The sequence below is a fragment of the Aquarana catesbeiana genome, linkage group LG10, assembly GCF_042186555.1.
Source record: "Aquarana catesbeiana isolate 2022-GZ linkage group LG10, ASM4218655v1, whole genome shotgun sequence".
NCBI classification, from domain to species: Eukaryota; Metazoa; Chordata; class Amphibia; order Anura; family Ranidae; genus Aquarana; species Aquarana catesbeiana.
This window is the reverse complement of record NC_133333.1, coordinates 5,687,222-5,707,600: the sequence shown is the minus strand read 5'-3', so window position 1 is coordinate 5,707,600 and position 20,379 is coordinate 5,687,222. Positions and strand designations below refer to the sequence as shown.

The window sequence follows — 20,379 nt, the reverse complement described above, 5'->3', positions numbered from 1 at the left end:
ATGCTCCTCATGTCAGCAAAAAAAATGAGTGAATGGCTCCTCCACTATCTTTAAGGGGCGGACCTACTTATATATATATATTTTTTTTTTATGTAAATATCTGTTTAAAATTTGGTGATGTGGCACTTCACAGATTATTTAATAAAGTGTAAAAAGAGCAGCGATGGTTTTGAGATGTGATAACTCGCCCCCACCAATCACATTTCTGCTCCACACAAAAAAAAAAACAAAAACAAACTATGATGGATAAACCTGACTGTAGATTAAACGTTTCATATTAAACTGGAGATCCTTTAAATTAGAGGAAAATAAATAATATAAATAAATAAATTTCCATGTCCACAGAGACCAAATTCCTTCTTTTTTTTTTCAATTCTAATGCAAGTTGGGGAATTTTCTGTGTGAGAATTTCACCTTCTGGTCCCCCCCCCCTCCCCCCTCCCCCTCCGCCCATCAAAATACTAATGACATTTTTAAATAAAACCAACTTCACCTTTTTTTAGGCCCATCACCGGGTCTCTGTGCTTCCCTATGCAATGCAGGCAGATCGTGGCTGGTGGGAGGGTCCGGCAGGGTGCTGTAGATTACATCGCAGCCCCCTGACCGAAGGCTCAGCATCCATGTGGGAGTTACCTATGCAAATACAGCCTGCCTAAGGGACCGCCCCACTCCTCCAGACTTGACACCTGCCCATCAAGGCATTTTGATATTTGCACAACTCCTCCCCAAAAGCCCGCCCACTGCTTGCCTCAGTGTTCCTCTCTTGTACTGATGCAAGCAGTGGGAGGAGTTATGCAAAAATGGAAATTCATTGATGGGCGGGTGTCAGTCTGGAGGGGTGGGCGGTCTAGGGCAGGCTGTATTTGCATAGGTAACTCCCACATGTCATGCCGAGCCTCTATGATTGAAATTAACTGAAATTCAATGAATGAAAGGGGCGGAGCAAGGGACAGTCGGGGTAGGTAATGCTGGACACAACCCCCCCCCCCCCCCCCATCCAGAAATGAGGCAAAGCTCTATCTTCTACTGCACATGGTGAGAAGCTCACAGTGTGCGGTGAAATCGGAGGAAGAGGCGTTTCAGGCCAGGGGAGGAGTCGGTAGAGCTGTGCAAGACTAAAGGGGCGGAGCTCAGATTTAAATGAGTTGATTACGCAGCACAGACTCTGCCCAATCAGCTTTCATATCTGAATTTTCACGTTGGCGGGGCGGGGCAGGGGGGCGGGGGCGGGGGGAGGTCACCCATAATCTCTGAGCTGCTCCCAAAAATGTGTACCAGGAGCTCCCTGTGCAGCCTCCTTACATGAGACTCCTTTAGGGTGGTCTCGGAGCTCAGCAGGGGCGGGGCTTGCTTAAAAGATGGCCTGTTTGGGTAAAATCGAGCCAGCAGATATCGAGGTCCGAGAGTCCATTAGACCGAGGAGAGGTGTGCGCTCCTCCATCTGTCACTTAAAGTGGACCTGTCATCGATTTATGTCTTCACATTTAGTGCGTGTAATCCTTCCAGGTATTTATTACCTCTCACAGAAATCACAGGCTCCGCCCCCAACTGACACAATCATGTAAATCCCGGTGTCTGTGCAGTTTTTGGCTGTGATAGCAAATGTCTGACACAGATCAGCCCCCTGATTCAGCCTCTCACATTGTGACTTGCTACAAAGTTACAATGTACAGTCTGATCACTGGGGGAGGGAGGACTCAGGAAATGACTCCTCCTCTTTCTACAAAGTTACAATGTACAGTCTGATCACTGGGGGAGGGGGGACTGAGGAAATGACTCCTCCCTCCTTCTACAAAGTTACAATGTACAGTCTGATTACTGGGGAGGGGAGACTGAGGAAATGACTCCACCTCCTTCTACAAAGTTACAATGTACAGTCTGATCACTGGGGGAGGAGAGACTGAGGAAATGACTCCTCCTCCTTCTACAAAGTTACAATGTACAGTCTGATCACTGGGGGAGGAGAGACTGAGGAAATGACTCCTCCTCCTTCTACAAAGTTACAATGTACAGTCTGATCACTGGGGGAGGGGAGACTGAGGAAATGACTCCTCCTCCTCCTACGAAGTTACAATGTACAGTCTGATCACTGGGGGAGGAGAGACTGAGGAAATGACTCCTCCTCCTTCCACAAAGTTACAATGTACAGTCTGATCACTGGGGGAGGGGAGACTGAGAAATGACTCCTCCTCCTCCTCCTACAAAGTTACAATGTACAGTCTGATCACTGGGGGGAGGGGAGACTGAGGAAATGACTCTTCCTCCTCCTACAAAGTTACAATGTACAGTCTGATCACTGGGGGAGGGGAGACCGAGGAAATGCTTCCTCCAGCCCTGCAGCAGAATGATGGGGTTACATCACAGAGGGACTTGGGACCGTGATTCCAGGCTTCTGATTGGCTGGTGGATGTGTAGAAGAGATCTGGCTCTGCACTTGTTGTAGCGCGCGCTCTCTGGTTGGAAGGCGTGTGCTGTATGGAAACCATCCTTGGTCTCCCGCAGGAATGAGCAGCAATGTTAATCTCTCCTATTTATCATTCGGTGTCGGGATAAGAAGCAGATCCGGTGACACCGGCGGCTCGGCAGACCTTCACATCATCGGCGCTGTGTTGGGGATGGGGGGGGGGGGGGGTTATCTTGACAGGTATCCAATAACTGACAACCTTTCATCACAGAATACCTTGGCCGGTCTGTGGCGGTAATTACATCGATGTGACCGTCCGCCTCCGCTCTGCAAATGTCAGATCTTGTCAGGACCAATCGAAAGGCTCATCAGCTGTGTTAAATGACTTTATCGGATTCCCCCCCCCCCCCCCCCCCCCCCCCCCCCCCCCCCCCCCCCCCCATCTACAGTGCCTTGCAAAAGTAATCTCCTCCCTTGGCTTTTTACCTATTTTGTTACATTATAGCCTTTAGTTCAATGTTTTTTTTAATCTGAATTATATGTGATGGATCAGAACACAATAGTCTAAGTTGGTGAAGTAAATTAGGAAAAATATATACATTAAAACTGATAATTGGCATGTGTGTATGTATTCACCCGCCTTTGTTATGAAGTCCATAAAAGGTCTGGTGCAACCAATTACCTTCAGAGTCACATAATTAGTGAAATGATGTCCACCTGTGTGCAATCTAAGTGTCACATGATCTGTCATTACATAGACACCTTTGTGAAAGGCCCCAGAGGCGGCAACACCTAAGAAAGAGGCACCACTAACCAAACACTGCCATGAAGACCAAGGAACTCTCCAAACAAGGAAGGGACAATGTTGTTGAGAAGTACAAGTCAGGGTTAGGTTATAAAAAAAAAAAATATTCTAAAAATCTTTGATGATCCCTAGGAGCACCATCAAATCTATCATAACCAAATGGAAAAGAACATGGCACAACAGCAAACCTGCCAAGAGACGGCCGCACACCAAAACTCACAGAGCGGGCAAGGAGGGCATTAATCAGAGAGGAGCACAGAGACCTAAGGTAACCCAGGAGGAGCTGCAGAGTTCCACAGCAGAGACTGGAGTATCTGTACATAGGACAACAATAAGACGTACGCTCCATAGAGTTGGGCTTTATAGCAGAGTGGCCAGAAGAAAGACATTACATGTGGGAGACTCCCGAATGTATGGAGGAAGGTGCTCTGGTCTGATGAGACTAAAATTTAACTTTTTGGCCATCAAAGAAAACGCTATGTCTGGGGCAAACCCAACATATCACATCACCCAAAGAACACCATCCCCACTGTGAAACATGGTGGTGGCAGCATCATGCTGTGGGGATGTTTCTCAGCAGTCGGCACTGGGAAACTGGTCGGAGTTGAGGGAAAGATGGATGGTGCTAAATACAGGGATATTCTTGAGGGGGAAGTGTGGGGAGGACAGGGGAGCTTGTGCAGGGGACAGGGGGAGTGTGCAGGGGGTGGGGAAGAGTGCAGGGGACAGGGTGAAGTGTGCGGGTAACAGGGGAAGTGTGCGGGGGACAGGGGGAGTGTGCGGGGGACAGGAGGAACTGTGCAGGGACGGGGGTGTGTACTGGGGAGTGTGCAGGGGACAAGGTGTGTGTGCAGGGGACGGGGAACGTACAGGGGGGGAGTGTGCAGAGGACGGGGGGGGACATGTGCAGGGGAAGTGTACGAGGGGAGCTGTGCAGGGGATAGGGGGGTGTGTGCAGGGAACAGGGGGTGTGTGCAGAGGATAGGGGGCTGTGTGCAGGGGACAGGGGGAGCGTGGGGGGGACGTGTGCAGGGGAAGTATACGAGGGGAGTGTGCATTGGACAAGGGGGCGTGTGCAGGGGAAGTGTACGAGGTGAGTGTGCATTGGACAGGGGGAGCGTGCAGGGGACAGGGGAAATGCGCGGGGTACAGGGGGGAGTGTGGGAGGACAGGAGGAAGTGTGCGGAGGACAGGGGGAAGTGTGCGAGGGACAGGAGGAACTGTGCAGGGGACGGGGGGTGTACTGGGGGAGTGTGCAGGGGACAGGGTGTGTGTGCAGGGGACGGGGAGTGTACAGGGGGGAGTGTGCGGGGGACGGGGGGGGCGTGTGCAGAGGACGGGGGGGGGGGCGTGTGCAGGGGAAGTGTACGAGGTGAGTGTGCATTGGACAGGGTGAGTGTGCATTGGACAGGGGGGAGTGTGCAGGGGACAGGGGAAATGCGAGAGGTACAGGGGGGAGTGTGGGGAGGACAGGAGGAGTGTGCGAGGGACAGGAGGAACTGTGCAGGGGACGGGGGGTGTACTGGGGGGAGTGTGCAGGGGACAGGGTGTGTGTGCAGGGGACGGGGAGTGTACAGGGGGGAGTGTGCGGGGGACGGCGGGGGCGTGTGCAGAGGACAGGGGGGGGCGTGTGCAGGGGAAGTGTACGAGGTGAGTGTGCATTGGACAGGGGAGTGTGCAGGGGACAGGGGAGCGTGCAGGGGACAGGGGAAATGCGCGGGGACCAGGGGGGGTGTGTGCAGGAACAGAGTGTGTGTGCGGTGACAGGTGAAGTGTGTGGAGAACGGGGCAGTGTGGGGGGGTCAGGGGAAGTGTGCAAAGGACAGCTCTGGATTTTCTGACTTCTAAAAGATTTTTTTTTTATTTGCATTTATAAAATACATAACAGATACAACAAGGTGCTTCTAATGGGAGATTGAACAGACAAGAAGTCATGGTTGGAGTTCACAGTTGAACAGGAAGTTTTCGGCTCAGAGTTCCGAGATTTCGGTGATTTCGTTTCACATCCTTCATATTGGATTTTTTTGCTCTGACATTTCCAGTGATATTTGTTACATTTGCATTGCAGAAAACAGAACAGGCAGCACTGAGGGTCTCCGCCTTTTCTCCTCGCCCTTCGCAGCAACAGACGGGGTGTAATAACATTCGTTAAATGTCAGGCACTCGTGTTCTCAGACAAGTGTGCAGGAAGCTGGTAGAGTGGGTCACCAAAGGCAAGTTTCTGAAAGAGGCGCTGTCATATTCATTTTATCATATTCATTTTAAGGCTGAAATTGAATTTGCGTATATGAATTTGCCTCCCTGGTTCTCCCCTCCCATCAACATAATGCACATTTTTTACCTTATTCTACACCCAGTGAAGAGGCTCCTCTAGGGTTGCCTCAGAGCTCAGCGGGGGCGGGGCTTGCTTACAGATGGGCTGTTTGGGGAAGAGAGCACATTTTCGCTCTCTGTGCCTTAGGGATGGCAGCTTTCCACGTGTGTCACCAATGATCATGCACGTGCCTAGGTGAAAATTCAGCCTTTTGGAAAGTTGTCTTTACAGTAAAAGCTGTAACTATGTGTGACGGCAACCCCCAGGATCTGGCAGACAAAGGTCACTGTATAAAAATATTTTTTTTTTTTAAAAGGCAGCTTTTTCAGTGTGGGGGAACAAACGATGGTAACACACAGATGTCGATCCTGGGAATTATTGGATCGTTGATTGAAGGAATTAATTCTTTGAGCATGCTTCATAACAGTTTTGCATTCCTCGGGACCAAATACAAGCAGACACACATTGTGCGTGATTGCTGAGTGACAGGTCCTCTTTGTTTTCTGGGGGTGTGTGATTGCTGAGTGACAGGTCCTCTTTGTTTTTTGGCAGTGTGTGATTGCTGAGTGACAGGTCCTCTTTGGTTTTTGGCAGTGTGTGATTGCTGAGTGACAGGTCCTCTTTGTTTTTGGTGGTGTTTGACTGCTGAGTGACAGGTCCTCTTGTTTTTTGGCGGTGTGTGCTTGCTGAGTGACAGGTCCTCTTTGTTTTTTTGGTGGCGTGTGATTGCTGAGTGATAGGTCCTCTTGTTTTTTGGCGGTGTGATTGCTGAGTGACAGGTCCTCTTTGTTTTTTTGGGGCGTGTGATTGCTGAGTGACAGGTCCTCTTTGTTTTTTGGTGGTGTGTGATTGCTGAGTGACAGGTCCTCTTTGTTTTTTGGTGGTGTGTGATTGCTGAGTGACAGGTCCTCTTTGTTTTTTTGCGATGTGTGATTGCTGAGTGACAGGTCCTCTTTGTTTTTTAGCGGTGTTTGATTGCTGAGTGACAGGTCCTCTTTGTTTTTTGGTGGTGTGTGATTGCTGAGTGACAGGTCCTCTTTGTTTTTTGGTGGTGTGTGATTGGTGAGTGACAGGTCCTCTTTGTTTTTTGGTGGTGTGTGATTGCTGAGTGACAGGTCCTCTTTGTTTTTTGGTGGTGTGTGATTGGTGAGTGACAGGTCCTCTTTGTTTTTTGGTGGTGTGTGATTGCTGAGTGACAGGTCCTCTTTGTTTTTTGGTGGTGTGTGATTGCTGAGTGACAGGTCCTCTTTGTTTTTTTAGCGGTGTTTGATTGCTGAGTGACAGGTCCTCTTTGTTTTTTGGTGGTGTTTGATTGCTGAGTGACAGGTCCTCTTTGTTTTTTGGCGTGTGTGATTGGTGAGTGACAGGTCCTCTTTGTTTTTTGGCGGTGTTTGATTGCTGAGTGACAGGTCCTCTTTGTTTTTTGGTGGTGTGTGATTGGTGAGTGACAGGTCCTCTTTGTTTTTGGCAGGGTGTGATTGCTGAGTGACAGGTCCTCTTTGTTTTTTGGCGGTGTGTGCTTGCTGAGTGACAGGTCCTCTTTGTTTTTTTGGTGGCGTGTGATTGCTGAGTGACAGGTCCTCTTTGTTTTTTGGCGGTGTGATTGCTGAGTGACAGGTCCTCTTTGTTTTTTTGGTGGCGTGTGATTGCTGAGTGACAGGTCCTCTTTGTTTTTTGGTGGTGTGTGATTGCTGAGTGACAGGTCCTCTTTGTTTTTTGGTGGTGTGTGATTGGTGAGTGACAGGTCCTCTTTGTTTTTTGGCGATGTGTGATTGCTGAGTGACAGGTCCTCTTTGTTTTTTAGCGGTGTTTGATTGCTGAGTGACAGGTCCTCTTTGTTTTTTGGTGGTGTGTGATTGCTGAGTGACAGGTCCTCTTTGTTTTTTGGTGGTGTGTGATTGCTGAGTGACAGGTCCTCTTTGTTTTTTGGTGGTGTGTGATTGCTGAGTGACAGGTCCTCTTTGTTTTTTGGTGGTGTGTGATTGGTGAGTGACAGGTCCTCTTTGTTTTTTGGTGGTGTGTGATTGGTGAGTGACAGGTCCTCTTTGTTTTTTGGCGGTGTTTGATTGCTGAGAGACAGGTCCTCTTTGTTTTTTGGCAGGGTGTGATTGCTGAGTGACAGGTCCTCTTGTTTTTTGGCGATGTGTGATTGCTGAGTGACAGGTCCTCTTTGTTTTTTGGCGGTGTTTGATTGCTGAGTGACAGGTCCTCTTTGTTTTTTGGCAGGGTGTGATTGCTGAGTGACAGGTCCTCTTTGTTTTTTGGCGATGTTTGATTGCTGAGTGACAGGTCCTCTTTGTTTTTTGGCGGTGTGTGATTGCTGAGTGACAGGTCCTCTTTGTTTTTTGGTGGTGTGTGATTGCTGAGTGACAGGTCCTCTTTGTTTTTTGGTGGTGTGTGATTGGTGAGTGACAGGTCCTCTTTGTTTTTTGGTGGTGTGTGATTGGTGAGTGACAGGTCCTCTTTGTTTTTTGGTGGTGTGTGATTGGTGAGTGACAGGTCCTCTTTGTTTTTTGGCGATGTGTGATTGCTGAGTGACAGGTCCTCTTTGTTTTTTGGCGGTGTTTGATTGCTGAGTGACAGGTCCTCTTTGTTTTTTGGCAGGGTGTGATTGCTGAGTGACAGGTCCTCTTTGTTTTTTGGCGATGTTTGATTGCTGAGTGACAGGTCCTCTTTGTTTTTTGGCGGTGTGTGATTGCTGAGTGACAGGTCCTCTTTGTTTTTTGGTGGTGTGTGATTGCTGAGTGACAGGTCCTCTTTGTTTTTTGGTGGTGTGTGATTGGTGAGTGACAGGTCCTCTTGTTTTTTGGTGGTGTGTGATTGGTGAGTGACAGGTCCTCTTTGTTTTTTGGTGGTGTGTGATTGGTGAGTGACAGGTCCTCTTTGTTTTTTGGCGTGTGTGCTTGCTGAGTGACAGGTCCTCTTTGTTTTTTGGTGGTGTGTGATTGCTGAGTGACAGGTCCTCTTTGTTTTTTTGGCGGTGTGTGATTGGTGAGTGACAGGTCCTCTTTGTTTTTGGCGATGTGTGATTGGTGAGTGACAGGTCCTCTTTGTTTTTTGGCGGTGTGTGATTGGTGAGTGACAGGTCCTCTTTGTTTTTTGGTGGTGTGTGATTGCTGAGTGACAGGTCCTCTTTATTCTCTGAGCCTGGCAGTGTCTCGGTGACGGCGAGCGATCCCAGGTAATGGCGGTATCGGGGGACGGCACGTGGCCAGGCGCCGTCGTCTTCGTGGTGTCCTGGTTTCTGCAGTCCCCCGTGGTGAGGATGTCTAAGTGGGTCACAGACTGTCTGCGTTGCATCATCTGGGGCGCGCACGCGCGCGTTGCTCTGCCTCTGTAAGGGGACGATTAAACGCGGCTGTGACGCTCTTTTACAGGCACAGTCTGAGCCGTTCTCGTTGTTGTTCGCGCAGTCTTTACACGGCGGGTCCTCTTTGTCGCGGTGATGTTCGGCGGCTGAGGGACCCGGGTGGTGATTTTGGGATTCGGTCCGGTTTTCTTGGGCTGCTCCTGCGCTCACCGGTTCCCAGTCCCACGGGATCGGTCCTCCGGCCTCTATTTTCTCTTCCGCGGGCTTGCTGTGCGTTTGTACCGTGACCCCACCCAGTGGGCGGAGCAGTCCGCTTTGCTCTTCGAAGCGACACTCCTTGGTCTTGATTCCGACCGCTTTGAGCAGCGTGTCCATTTGCTTCATGTAGTCCAGATGTCCGTTCACCTGCAGGGAGGAGACAGAAGGAATTACTGACTAAATGACCGCGGAGAGATGGACGATCGCCCCTAAAACTGCCACTGAACAATCAGCCACACATTTCTGACCACTGACAGGCAAAATGAATAACATTGATTATCCGGTTACAATGGGAGTAGGTGGGATATATTAGGCAGCAAGTGAACATGTTGTCCCTGAAGTTGATGTGTTGAAAGCAGAAAAAATGGGCAATTGTAAGGATTTGAGGGCCAAATTATAATATGTAGAAGACTGGGGTCAGAGGAACTCCAAAACTGCAGCTCTTGTGGGATGTTCCCGGTCTGTATTGGTCAGGACCGACCAAAAGTGGTCCAAGGAAGGAGAACCAGAAAAACCGGTGACAGGGTCATGCGGCCAAGGCTTATTGATGGAGGTGGGGAGGGAAGGCTTATTGATGGAGGTGGGGAGGGAAGGCTCATTGATGGAGGTGGGGGAGGGAAGGCTCATTGATGGAGGTGGGGGAGGGAAGGCTTATTGATGGAGGTGGGGGAGGGAAGGCTCATTGATGGAGGTGGGGAGGGAAGGCTTATTGATGGAGGTGGGGGAGGGAAGGCTTATTGATGGAGGTGGGGGAGGGAAGGCTCATTGATGGAGGTGGGGGAAGGCTCATTGATGGAGTTGGGGAGGGGAAGGCTCATTGATGGAGGTGGGGAGGGAAGGCTCATTGATAGAGGTGGGGGAGGGAAGGATTATTGATGGAGGTGGGAGGAAGGCTAATTGATGGAGGTGGGGGGAAGGCTCATTGATGGAGGTGGGGGGAGGGAACACTCAGTGATACAGGTGGGAGGGAAAGGCAAGGCTCATTGATGGAGGTGAGGAGGGATGGCTCATTGATGGAGGTGAGGAGGGAAGGCTCATTGATGGAGGTGGGGAGGGGAAGGCTCATTGATGGAGGTGGGGAGGGAAGGCTCATTGGTGGAGGTGGGGATGGAAGGCTCATTGATGGAGGTGGAGGAGGAAGGCTCATTGATGGAGGTGGGGAGGGAAGGCTCATTGGTGGAGGTGGGGGAGGGAAGGCTCATTGATGGAGGTGGGGAGGGGAAGGCTCAGTGATGGAGGTGGGTGGGGAACACTCAGTGATGGAGGTGGGGAGGGGAAGGCTCATTGATGGAGTGGGGAGGGGAAGGCTCATTGATGGAGGTGGGGAGGGGAAGGCTCATTGATGGAGGTGGGGAGGGGAAGGCTCATTGATGGAGGTGGGGAGGGGAAGGCTCATTGAAGGAGGTGGGGAGGGAAGGCTCATTGATGGAGGTGGGGAGGGAAGGCTCATTGATGAGGTGGGAGAGGGAAGGCTCATTGATGGAGGTGGGGAGGGAAGGCTCATTGATGAAGGTGGGGAGGGGAAGGCTCATTGAAGGAGGTGGGGAGGGAAGGCTCATTGATGGAGGTGGGGAGGGAAGGCTCATTGATGGAGGTGGGGAGGGAAGGCTCATTGATGGAGGTGGGGAGGGAAGGCTCATTGAAGGAGGTGGGGAGGGAAGGCTCATTGATGGAGGTGGGGAGGGGAGGCTCATTGATGGAGGTGGGAGAAGGAAGGCTCATTGATGGAGGTGGAGGGGAAGGCTCATTGATGAAGGTGGGGAGGGGAAGGCTCATTGAAGGAGGTGGGGAGGGAAGGCTCATTGATGGAGGTGGGGAGGGAAGGCTCATTGATGGAGGTGGGGAGGGAAGGCTCATTGATGGAGGTGGGGAGGGAAGGCTCATTGATGGAGGTGGGGGGGAAGGCTCATTGAAGGAGGTGGGGAGGGAAGGCTCATTGATGGAGGTGGGGAGGGAAGGCTCATTGATGGAGGTGGGGAGGGAAGGCTCATTGATGGAGGTGGGGAGGGGAGGCTCATTGATGGAGGTGGGGAGGGGAGGCTCATTGATAGAGGCGGGAGGGAAGGCTCATTGATGGAGGTGGGTGGAAGACTTGCCTGATTAGTCCGATCCCATAGAAGAGCTACTGGAGCTCAAAATGGTGAAAAAGCTCATGCTGGTTGGATAGAAAGGCGTTCTCCAGATCTCAATCCAATTGAGCATCTGTGGGATGTGCTGAAAAAACAAGTCCGATCCATGGAGGCCTCACCTCCCAACTTACAGGACTTAAAGGATCTGCTACTGACAGTTTGGTGCCTGATACCACAGCATACCTTCAGCAGTCTAGTGGAGTCCTTGTTTGGACAGCTTATGGTGGGGGGCGGGGGGGTCATAATGTTGTAAACGAAAAAGAAATGATTGCTATGCCGCAAAATTGAGTATAAATTTATATTAGGTAAAAGGGCCATAAAAAGTCTTGTGGGTAAAGTAGCAGTTCAGCCAACGGTCACTTTACTTTGGTTGCAGCTCCTCAACATCCAAGTCTTGAGTTTACTCTAGTGCACAGATTGTAAAAAAACAAAAAACAAAGAGGGCGCCACCATCTATAAATGGCTGCACTTAGATGGTGGCGCCCTCTTCCTTTTTGTTTTTAACCGGGGTCATAATGTTATGGCTGATCAGCGTAAACTGAACTAATGGCTCCCTATAGAGTAAGCAGCATGTAGCTGAATCCTGTAATGGTCAATATAACCGGTCCATTGTGTAGCAAACGCAAGACTGATCTCTACTACATGCTGCAATTAAATACTAATCTATTAAAGAAAAAAAAAAACCTGCAGAAGAAGCAATCGTTTCTGCTACACTGCCCCTGCCCAGCAGCTTCTATCCAAGGCTTCTCACAGAAGTGGCGCTCAGATTCCTTTTAAGAAAAAAGCGAGCAACTGCAGAAAAAAGGGTTAAAAAGGGTTAAAAAAAAATCTTAAAACAAATACAGAAAAGCCCAGCGAGATCCATTCCAGTTCAGTTGCCCGCAGAATCTGATTATATCTCTTCGTGAGTGTAAAAAAAAAGTTCCGGCGCGCCGCGGTTTGCCCATTCAGAGTGACGCAGCTGCAGGTCGCGGAGGAGACAATGGGACGCCGCGAGACGTTTACAAAACGTACACAAATGGCAATCAAGAGCTTTAAAGTGCAAAAAAAAAACAAAAGACGTGAAAAAAGCGTGCGGCGCTAATTACGGTGGAAGGGCGCGCAGGGGTCTCGTTGTTCGGAGCAGCTGTTCCTCGCCCAGCGCCCGTCACAGCAGTCGCCCCCCCCCCTCCCCCGAGGGGGCTGAGAAAAGGACAGCGGGGTCACAGCGTTAACCTCAAGGTGTAATTAGTTTCGGAGAGGTGGGGGCGTTGACGCTGATTAACTGGTGAGATATTTTTTTTTTTTTTCTCCTTTCCTCGGAATTAACCCGATGACAACACTGCTGGGGGGAGCCGCGAGACGTCTGAGAGGGAAAATGGAGTTCGGAGAACGGAATTTATAGCGCAGAATGTTGGCGCAGACATGACACGAGGGCACGTGAACGGCTGCAGCACTGCACTATCATTGCTGTTAAAGGAGATCTACATGTTTTTATCTCTTCTTATTATTATTATTTGACTGCGATTAACGCAATATAAAAACTTGCTGGGAACAGCGGCGGTAGCAATGGGTGGTCCTTCCTCCTGCACTGAACAGAGCTCATGCACTGCAGTAGTGTGGGTTAAGGCTGGTGTGATGGCGCAACCCCAGGGGGCGGGTCCATGACAGCCTGGGCATAGAAGAAGGGGGCTGATTGATACTGTTTCAAAAGGAGAAGTAGAAACGGAAGTTTTAAGGTGCATATTGATTCAATTTGAAAACCAATTCCAATTTATACATTTTTATTTAATAAGCATCAGTTTAAAATATTATATAAAAACCAACGTGAACAAATTCATACGGTCATTGTACAAAAGTTTTCCAACATGTTTCGCCATAATCATGGCTTCTTCAGGAGCTTTTGCAAGACTTAGCCTACTTTAACACTGGGGTGTTGGCAGTAAAGCACGCTATTTTTTTTTATTTTTGCTGCAGCGGCGCTTTCCAGGCGCTGCCCATTGATTTCAATGGGCAGGGGGCGCTTTAGGAGAGGTGTATACACCGCTCCTACAGTGTCCCAAAGATGCTGCTTGCAGGACTTTTTTTTAGCGTCCTGCCAGCGCACAGCTCCGGTGTGAAAGCACTCGGGCTTTCACACTGGAGTGAGAGGAGAGGCGCTTTACAGGCGTTATTTTTAGCGCTCCAGTGTGAAAGTAGCCTAAGTGTTGCAAAATCTCATGAAGAAGCCATGATTATGGCGAAACATGTTGGAAAACTTTTGTACAACGACCATATGAATTCATTCAGGTTTTTATATAATATTTTAAACTGTTGCTCAATAAATAAAAATTGATACATCTGAATTTGTTTTCAATTGAATCAATATGCACCTTAAAACTCCTGTTTCTACTTCTCCTTTTTGAAATGTTTCTATTATGGGGAGGTGGTACATGTAAATAAGGCCTCTCATCCTCAGTTAGATCTATATTCTCGTTGATTGATACTGGCTGTCACTCAACCCAGAAGACCAGTGACATCTAGTGGCAGAAAGGAATGGCTACAGCTGATAGCAAGACCACTCGTCCACAACTCTTTGCGATGCCACCGATAGCTGCCAAACTCTGAGCTACACCCAAGTTCATCATTACCGGGATAATAAGCAGTTATTACCAGGGGTAAATAAGTATTACAAATCCCAGGAACCAATGAGAGTGGAGTGGGGTTGTGGGCGTGTATGTGGGCAGTGCTGGGGGGGGGGGGGGGGTGCTTTGCTTCTTAGTAAATGCCCACGTAGCCAGCCACCAATCAAAACCTATAAGCGGGTCATGACAGGGTGCTCTGCAGATTGTACCCGCCCACAGAAGGAAACGGTATGTAAGCACATCACAGCTCTCCTTCTTCTCTATACTACAGAGGGGAAGAAACCTGACCGAGCGCTGTCTGCCATAGGAGAGAATGACGGTGCTCGGTCTCAGCGCACGGAAGCTGCCCCGCACTGGATGAATGGGGGATGTGATTGTGGGAGAAAAAGTCTTGCAAAAATGGACTTTGGGCTGTTTGGGGTCTCACTGGTTGCAGGTTTGGCTAACACCCCCCCCCCCCCCCCTGCCTTCTGGAGGAAGGAATATAGTGGGCTGAGAAAGTCAGATTTACAGCCTGAATATTTATGTGGCCCTAACCAGTCCCAAGGGGATGGGGTGCCCAGTAGGGGGCTGGGGAGTGCATAAAGAAGTCCGGGGGCCTGGAGCAGCCAAGTTCTTGTCCAGGAGGAGAAGTTCCCAACCTGAAAGGCTGAACAGTCCAGCTGCACCTTTGCACTCGTTTAGCTGTCGAAGGGTCCAATAAAAATGACTTTCAAGCATTACGGTAAGTGGGGGATTCCCGCTGGTTATACACTGGCGCCCCTTCATCCATCTCTGATAACGTGTTGGCATATTACGAGGCTCCGGTAATTCTTCTGACATTTATTCCAGCAAAATCCCAACTCTGATTCCCGGGACTCGTTGGGGGGGGGGGGGGAAGCCAACGCCTCTGCGCTCAACTGAATGTCAAAAGCTTTATTTGACGTGACAGGTGCACTTTGGGAAACCTTTCTAAGTGCCCAGACAGAGGAGCTCCGTCTTGGCCGTCGCGGCTGTCAAGTCTTAAAATGTGATGTGTGTGCGTTCGGCTGTTATCTCCCAGATGGACGGCGATGGGCTTTCTGTGTTAAAAGCCCGAGATAAAATGGCTCTGACGATGCCAGCCTGCAATTTTCCTCACCTGATGGCCCCTCCCCACGGTGTAGCGCTTTGTGTTGGTTGAGTGCTCTTTCCTGGAAATGGCCCCCCCCCCCTCCCCGCCAGACGCGGCAGATCAGCCTCGCAGGCGCTACAATCTACCCAGATGGATCTGCAATCTTAGCCGGGGCCCGCAGGCAGCAAATGTATATTTCACATCGTTTCCATTCTGTGAAGCTGACAGGCAGAGCGAGTGAGCGCGGCGTGTTATGGCTGATTTACCAAAACCGGCGAAGAGGAAAAATGAAGATGGTGCCCAGAGCAACCAGCCGTATCTAGGGCACACTAGAAAAATGGCGGGTGTGTCCGGTACGGGTCGCGGCACTGACTCATCACCGCCTGCTAGCAACACACCAGGAGGTGACCAAAAGACGAGCTACATTTTCCGATATTCATGACCTGAAAAAAGGAGGCGCTCAGAATTATTCTGCAGTTTCTAGACGGGTGAAAGAGCCATGATTGGCGGGCCTCTCGCCAATCCGCCATCAGTCCCAGATCGAAGGAGTCTTCCTATTTGAAATGAAATTCAGCTCCACTAGCTTCTGGATTCTGTTGTGAGCAACTACCCTGCTGCATCGCATCATGAGGGTTTTGGCGTATGCTGGTCATGCCATGAGGACTGTCTGCCTGCTTCCTGGTTGCCTGTTACTGTGGCAGCATTAGGAAGTTAGGTGCAGAACACTCCGCATCCGCCATTTTCAGAATGTCTATATGAGAGACAAAACTACCTAAACTCTTCCCATCCTGGCCGCTCCATCCATGAAATGGAGGAGCATCTCAGGGGAGAATAACGCTCCTGGGGGTTGAGGGCTTATCCAGAAGGGAGAGGGGCTTTCTAGTACAGGAGGGTCTTTTTATGGGTCAAATGACTTCCCAGGACATGAGGGGCTTTCTATGGGTAAAGGAGCTTTCCAGAAGAGAGGGTGGCCATCAAACGTAGGACAGAAATCCTGGGTAAGAGGATCTTTAGATAGAAGGTGCCCTATACAGGTTTATGGAGGTTCTTTCCAAGAGAGCCAAGGCCTTGCAAGGCTTGAATGGCTTTCCAAAGATTGTGGTTTTTTTTAAGAGTGGAAAGGGCCTTTCCAAGGGTGAAGGGGCATTTCAGCAGGAGAGAGGGGCTTGCTAGTGGCGGAGGGGCTTTTTAGTGGCAGAAGAGGCTTTTAGAGAGGTGAGGGAGCTTTCCAGGAGGGGGGGGGGGGCGCATTCAACATAGGACAGCACTCCTGGGCAGGAGAACCTTTAGCGAGGAGGACCTATACAGGGGTAAGGAGGTTGTTTCCAGGAGAGTCATGGCCTTTCCTGGGTTTAAAGAATTTGCCAGGGATGGTGGGCTTTTTGTAGGACTGAAAAAGGACTTTTCAAGGGGGAAAGGTCTTTTTATTGGTTGGATGGAATTTTGGGACGGGAGAGGGGCTTTCTAGTGGTGGAGGGTCTTTTTTAGGGTTTGAAAGGGGCTTTCCAAGGGTGGGGAAGCTTTTGCAGAGATGAAGGAGCTTTCTAGAGAGCTGGAGCCATCCCATATAGGACAGCACTCCTGGGCTGGAGACCTTTAGGGGGGAGTGCCTGTACAGGGGTTCTTTCCAGGGAATTCAGGGCCTTCTAAGAGTCGAGGGGCTTGCCAGGGATGTTAGGCTTTTGTAGGAGTGGAAATGGACTTTCCAATGGCAGGGGGACTTTTTATTGGTGGAGGAGAATTTTGGCGTAGAGATGGACTTTCTAGTGGTGAAGGGTCTGCTTTTCTAGAGATGGAAAGGTGGATCCATCCACGGTAGAATAGCACTCTTGGCTGGAAGACCTTCAGGGAGAAGTGGGGAATCGGGGCTCTTCAAGAGTTGGGGGGCTTACTAGGTAAGTTGGATTTTGTAGAAGTGGAAATGGCTTTCCCAATGGCAGAGGGGCCTTTGAATCGACGGAGGAATATTTCAGCAGTGGAGATGGACTTTCTAGTGGAGGGTCTGCATTTCTCGAGATGGAGAGGTGGGGGCTATCCACGGTTAGGTAGCACTCCTGGGCTGGAGGACCTTTAGGAAATAGGACCTCTACAGGTGTAAAGAGGTTCTTTCCAGGGAAGTCAGGGTCTGCCATTGGTTGAGGGTTTTGTGGGTTTTTGTACAAGTGGAAAGGGGCTTTTCAAGGGTGGAGGAGCTTTTATGGTGAAGGGTGAGGGTTCCACAAGATGGTGGGACTTCAAAAATACAATAAATGTTTCACAACAAGGTGCGAAAACGACTTCATTGCAGCAAACTGTTAAATCGCAAACTCCAGGAACCTGAAGTTGTTGAAAAGCCACTCCTGCATGTTTCTACACTGTTATCAGAGTGAATCTTTAGTCTGTTGGAGACCAATTCCCAGAGGATTAGGACCTGAGAAAAGGCCCCTTGCTGACATGTGAATTCACACGGAGGCGGTCGTGTCGGATTATCCCCAATCCTTGTGAAGGAGTATAAGTGCAGCGTGCGGCAGAGGGGATATAAGATTAATTAAGTCTGATTGCATCATAAGGCACGGATCTAATTTTCCAATTCCGGCGGGGGCTCGGTGTGAAGAGGGTGCGTAGGGGGAGTGCTGGGAATGTGGTTATCCTCTCCTTGTTCCTGAACGCTCCTGATATCCCAGAAAAAGCATGCGGATTACAGAGGGACGCTGCCAGATAATCATAGAGAGAGCAGGGTGACCCAACCCCTCTGTCATAATCCTCTCTTATCTAATCTGTTGTCCACCATAAATGGTGGTTATGCTCCGTCTATAGGAGTCACCTTGGCAGAGGATATAATAAAGTGATTTTGATGACCAATTATTGGAAGCAATAAGACGGAGTTTAGCATTTAAGTGGAATCCCATGCATTTTTTCCCAATTATGGTTCCCTGCCCCCCCAAAATTCAAGCTCCAGCACTGTTCCCGTCTTCCTCCTCGGTCCAGCGCCGGCGGTCTTCCTCTGAGAAGCTCAATGCTAGGTCATTCTGCCCATTTGCGGTGAGCCCCCCCCCCCCCGTGTTATTTACACTCCCCTTTAGGGGGCGCATCATCACACAGGCTGTGCTTAGTGTATTTTGGCACTGAGCGCCACCTACAGGTAATTTATATGAGCACCTCTCGGTCCTGGAAAAAGTGCCCACTCCTGCCAGCGATCGAAGAAGGAGATGAAGCCGTTGTCAGGTCACCGGACCGGCAAATAAAAAATATGTATAGTTTAAGAAAAAAAAAACATGCAGGGCGGGGGAGAAGAGGGGTCTTAAGGCTTAAGGTTCTACTATAAATGCCCCAATTGGAATTGGAGATCCCACCTCACAACTTACAGGACCTTAAAGGACCCGCGCTCTCTTCACCCTACCAACCTTGCTACAAGGATAAAGAGGACACAGAAGGGCCACTTACCACTGAAGACAGGTCCACATTGACCATCCTCCGGTCATCCAAGTCTACCGGCTGTAGACCGGCCACATTCAGCTTCACCGAGGAGCTTCTGTACACGAAACTCAGCAGCCAATCCCCTCTGTAAGACAGGATGAAACTCATCAGTAGAGCGCCACCAACAGGGGAGAGGTCATAGGGAAACACAGCGCCAGATTGCCAGCACTACTGTCCTCCCCATAGGTGAGAAATTTTTCAGCCATTCATGTCATACATGCAGGCAGTACCGGGGCAAGGATCCAGAATTGAGCCCCCCCTCCCCCATTGTTAATACATTCAGTAGAATGGGTGTACCTCCCTGCATCTATTCTTTGCCCCCTTGCTTCTCTGCTCCCGGGGCAGCTGCCCCTCCTGCCCACCCCTTCTCCCGGCCCTGTATGCAGGACTCTATTTATTAAAGTGTCTCAGTAGGGGGCTGTCTTTGCTGCTCATGACAAACCAGGTCATATGCTCCAGTATTTTTATTGTCAATATTTTCCAGTATGGGGTTGTCGGATTGGTTGCTGTAAAGTAATACTGGGAGTTCCAAGGCAAAGGAAACCTGTCCAGAGAGAATTTCTTGTGTACATCCTGTTTTTCTTCCTTTCACGCTCATCCCCTGGCGTTATCACCTTCTGAGCTACTGACCTGGAAAAAGTATGCAGATCAGGAGCTTGGACTTCACTGGCTGCATGCTTGGCGACACACATGAGTGTTACAACTGGAGGGGCAATATATTGGGATATTGGGAGAGGCAAAGATTGGAGTGCCGGGACAGGAGTAGGCGATATCCCCCACTGTGCAAACTGGTACCAGTACAGGAATAGAGGATATCCCCCACTGTGCAAACTGGTACCAGTACAGGAATAGGCGACATCCCCCACTGTGCAAACTGGTACCAATACAGGAATAGAGGATATCCCCCACTGTGCAAACTGGTACCAGTACAGGAATAGGCGACATCCCCCACTGTGCAAACTGGTACCAGTACAGGAATAGAGGATATCCCCCACTGTGCAAACTGGTACCAGTACAGGAATAGAGATCCCCCACTGTGCAAACTGGTACCAGTACAGGAATAGAGGATATCCCCCACTGTGCAAACTGGTACCAGTACAGGAATAGAGGATATCCCCCACTGTGCAAACTGGTACCAGTACAGGAATAGAGATCCCCCACTGTGCAAACTGGTACCAGTACAGGAATAGAGGATATCCCCCACTGTGCAAACTGGTACCAGTACAGGAATAGAGATCCCCCACTGTGCAAACTGGTACCAGTACAGGAATAGAGGATATCCCCCACTGTGCAAACTGGTACCAGTACAGGAATAGAGATCCCCCACTGTGCAAACTGGTACCAGTACAGGAATAGAGGATATCCCCCACTGTGCAAACTGGTACCAGTACAGGAATAGAGGATATCCCCCACTGTGCAAACTGGTACCAGTACAGGAGAAGGTGATATCCCCCACTGTGCAAACTGGTACCAGTATAGTAATAGGCGACATACACCTCTGTGCAGACTGGTACCAGTACAGGAGTGGGCAATTACCCCCCCCCCCCCCTTTGTGCAAACTGGTACCAGTACAGAAACAGGCGAAATCCCCCACTGCACAGACTGGTACCAGTACACGAATAGAGGCTCCCCCCCATCTTGTGCAAACTGGTACCAGCAAAGGAATAGGTGAGATCCCCCACTGTGCAAACTGGTACCAGTACAGGAATAGAGGATGTCCTCCACTGTGCAAACTGGTACCAGTACAGGGATAGATGATCTCCCCCATCGCACAGACTGGTACCAGTACAGGGATAGATGATATGCCCCATCGCACAGACTGGTACCAGTACAGGGATAGATGATCTCCCCCATCACACAGACTGGTACCAGTACAGGGATAGAGGATACCCCCCATCGCACAGACTGGTACCAGTACAGGGATAGAGGATCTTCCCCATCGCACAGACTGGTACCAGTACAGGGATAGAGGATCTTCCCCATCGCACAGACTGGTATCAGTACAGG

The 20,379-nt window shown here is 50.0% G+C and overlaps 1 protein-coding gene across 1 annotated transcript in view; it reads right to left on the bottom strand.

The window, feature by feature from the left end:
• Positions 1-8,133: 8,133 nt before the first annotated feature.
• TMCO4 (transmembrane and coiled-coil domains 4) overlaps positions 8,134-20,379 on the bottom strand; it is a gene marked incomplete at its 3' end in the record, with an annotated part of 42,098 nt that continues 29,852 nt past the window's right edge. The window contains 2 exon segments of the mRNA XM_073601551.1: positions 8,134-9,238; positions 18,340-18,457. Coding sequence (XP_073457652.1) covers positions 8,134-9,238; positions 18,340-18,457 — 1,223 coding nt within the window.